Source organism: Borostomias antarcticus (genome assembly GCF_949987555.1).
Source record: "Borostomias antarcticus genome assembly, contig: scaffold_1095, whole genome shotgun sequence".
Taxonomy (NCBI): Eukaryota; Metazoa; Chordata; class Actinopteri; order Stomiiformes; family Stomiidae; genus Borostomias; species Borostomias antarcticus.
In genome coordinates this window covers 7,501-11,061 of record NW_028175755.1, presented here as the reverse complement: position 1 = coordinate 11,061, position 3,561 = coordinate 7,501, and the positions used below count along the sequence as shown (strand labels likewise).

The following is a 3,561-nucleotide window of genomic DNA, read 5'->3' as shown; positions in this document are numbered from 1 at the left end:
AACAGACTGCACTTATATAAACAGACTGCACTTATATAAACAGACTTCACTTATATAAATGGACTGCACTTATATAAACGGACTGCACTTATATAAATTGACTGCACTTATATAAACGGACTGCACTTATATAAACGGACTGCACTTATATAAACAGACTGCACTTATATAAACGGACTGCACTTATATAAACGGACTGCACTTATATAGCACTTTCCCACCTTAGCGGCACTCAAAGCGCTTTACAATGGCCTCTCATTCACCCATTCACACACACATTCACACACCAATGGTGGTAGCTGCCATGCAAGGTGTTAACCTGCTCATTGGGAGCAATTTGGGGTTAGGTGTCTTGCTCAAGGACACTTCGACATGTGGACAGTCGGAGCTGGGATTCGAACCACTGACCCTTCGATCACTGAACGACCCACTCTACCAACTGAGCTACAGCCACCCCCGAGTGTATGTGTGTGTGTTTGTGTGTGTGTGTGTGTGTGTGTGTATGTGTGTGCGTGTGTGTGTGTGTGCATGTGTATGTGTATGTGTGTATGTGTGTGCATGCATGTGTGTGTCTGTGTGTGTGTGTGTGTGTGTGGGCAAGGACAAAGGAGGAGAAAGGCCAACGGCCAGTGTGACTCACTCTTCACTGTTGTCTTCTGAAAGAGCACTGCGTTCTCTCCCGTGGTGAAGAACTTGAAGTAGGTGCAGTTCGATTCTTCAGTAGAACGGAGAGAGAGACAACAGGAGAGGTGAGATAACATGAGAGACACAAGCAGAGAGACAAAGCGTGGAGAGACAAGAAGAAAGTTGAGACAGATGTCAACGCTGCCATCCCCGCCCCCCCCTCGCTAGAAGGATCTCATTGAGATACATAAATAGTCCAGGCAAACTAGCATTTCATTTGGAACAAATTGTAATATTTTCACCACAGATCATTTCTATGAGGTCTCCTGAACAACATACTAAAAGTCCTAAGAAATCCTAGTTGCATGTTAAATATGTTTAATTCGCATAAATCCAAGATGGCCGCCAATTATCTGTAAAAGGACATAATTTTGTTCCCCATAGAGATATTTTAATAATTTTAAGTACTGAAGTAGGATTTTTGGACACAATAAATGGTTTCAAATAGGTTGCATATTATAGAATATAGCGGCCAAATGTATATATTTGGTGATTAATTTCCATATTCAAAGATATTACGCATATTACCGCTACCCAGATTTTCTTAGGAATTCAAGTATGGTGTTCTAGAGGCCTGATAGAGATAAAGGTAAAATAAAATTATCTTGCAATTTGTTTAAAGTTGGGCTCCAAACTGGGCGTGTTTTCCTTCATTTTGATGGCTCAATTGACTGGGCCATAGTCATCGGATAAATCTGTACAGCTTTGTGAGCTTGTGTTACAGCTTTGTGAGCTTGTGTTACAGCTTTGTGAGCTTGTGTTGCAGCTTTGTGAGCTTGTGTTACAGCTTTGTGAGCTTGTGTTACAGCTTTGTGAGCTTGTGTTGCAGCTTTGTGAACTTGTGTTACAGCTTTGTGAGCTTGTGTTACAGCTTTGTGAGCTTGTGTTACAGCTTTGTGAGCTTGTGTTGCAGCTTTGTGAACTTGTGTTGCAGCTTTGTGAGCTTGTGTTGCAGCTTTGTGAGCTTGTGTTGCAGCTTTGTGAGCTTGTGTTGCAGCTTTGTGAGCTTGTGTTGCAGCTTTGTGAACTTGTGTTGCAGCTTTGTGAGCTTGTGTTGCAGCTTTGTGAGCTTGTGTTGCAGCTTTGTAAGCTTGTGTTGCAGCTTTGTGAGCTTGTGTTGCAGCTTTGTGAGCTTGTGTTCAGTCTTTCTTGCAGCTACAGCAGATTACGTCCAATAATGCATGTGGTGTAGCGGAAATATGCGTAATGAATAATGAATGAATATGCAGATTAATCATAAAATATATACATTTGGCCACTATAGTCTATAATATGGGAAATAAATATCTATCCAATCAAAGTGCAACCTATTTGAAACAATTCATTGTGTCCAAAAATCCCACTTCAGAACTTACAATCATTAAAATATTTCTATGGAGAGCAAAATTATGTCCTTTTACCGATAATTGTCGGCCATCTTGGATTTATAATTGTCGGCCATCTTGGGTTTATACAAAGTAAACATATTTCCGCAACTAGGATTTCCAAAAATTCCATTACAATTTGTTCCAAGTTTGGCCTCAAATTGGGCTAGTTTGCCGGGACTAAAAGCCCACAGCCATGCGCTGTCATTCTCCTGGATCAAACAGGATCAGTCTTGCATGACAAGGACAGCCCCAAGGTCAGCTTCCCATCCTCCCCTGGAAAATCACTATAATAAATAAACTATTTGCAGTATGTACTCTATATGTACAAAAGTATTGGGCCACCTACACATCACACCTACAGGAGCTTTTATGACCTCCCATTCTAAATGCATAGGCATTAATATGGAGTTGGTCCCCCATTTGCAGCTATAACAGTTCCCACTCTCCTGGGAAGGTTTGGGTTAGGGTTAGGTTGGAGACCAGATTGGAGTGTGTCTGTGGGAATGTTTCTACCAGATTGGAGTGTGTCTGTGGGAATGTTTCTACCAGATTAGAGTGTGTCTGTGGGAATGTTTCTACCAGATTGGAGTGTGTCTGTGGGAATGTTTCTACCAGATTGGAGTGTGTCTGTGGGAATGTTGGCCCATTCATCCAGAAGAGACTTTGTGAGGTCAGAGGTCAGACACCGATGTTGCCCAGCCTACCCTAAACCCATCCTAGTCCATCCCCCCCTGGACCAGCCCAGGCCAGTCCAGCCCACCCTAAACCCATCCTAGTCCACCCCCCCCCCCCCCCTGGACCAGTCCAGCCTAAGCCCATCCCCCCCCAGACCAGCCCAGGCCAGTCCAGCCCACCCTAAGCCCATCCTAGTCCACCCCCCCCTGGACCAGCCCAGCCCACCCTAAGCCCATCCTAGTCCACCCCCCCCCCCTGGACCAGCCCAGCCTACCCTAAACCCATCCTAGTCCACCCCCCCCTGGACCAGCCCAGCCTACCCTAAACCCATCCTAGTCCACCCCCCCCTGGACCAGCCCAGCCTACCCTAAACCCATCCTAGTCTACCCCCCCCTGGACCAGCCCAGCCTACCCTAAGCCCATCCTAGTCCACCCCCCCCCCCCCTGGACCAGCCCAGCCTACCCTAAGCCCATCCTAGTCCACCCCCCCCTGGACCAGCTCACCTCCAGGCAGCTCAGCAGGGCCACAGCTCTCCCTGTCTGGGTGGATGTCAGCCACCCACAGCGTCCTGACGCAGCCCTTCCAGAGGCCGTAGTGGGCCATGACGCACGTCTGGTTGTTAGAGGAGCTCTTGGATGGAGACAGCTCCACCCAGAACTCCGTGCCCACTCCCAGAATGGTCAGGACCACACCCAGGATGGCCAGGAAGAACGTCAGTTTGATCTTCCCCTCCTGGCCCTCGCTCATCCTGTCCGACAGGGACGCAGTCCTCCCCCGGCGTTTAGCCCCGCCCCCTTTACGCCCGCCCGCGCCCACGACCCCCATTGCTTGTCC

The 3,561-nt window shown here is 47.4% G+C and overlaps 1 protein-coding gene across 1 annotated transcript in view; it reads right to left on the bottom strand.

The window, feature by feature from the left end:
• Window positions 1–640: 640 nt before the first annotated feature.
• The window catches only part of LOC311328624 (voltage-dependent calcium channel gamma-6 subunit-like), a gene marked incomplete at both ends in the record, with an annotated part of 2,984 nt that continues 63 nt past the window's right edge, over window positions 641–3,561 (bottom strand). Inside the window, 2 exons of the mRNA XM_084462567.1 lie at window positions 641–715; window positions 3,231–3,561. The exon at window positions 3,231–3,561 is cut by the window's right edge and continues 63 nt beyond it. Of these exons, the coding sequence (XP_084318693.1) occupies window positions 641–715; window positions 3,231–3,561 (406 nt within the window). The remainder of the gene's footprint in view (window positions 716–3,230) is intronic.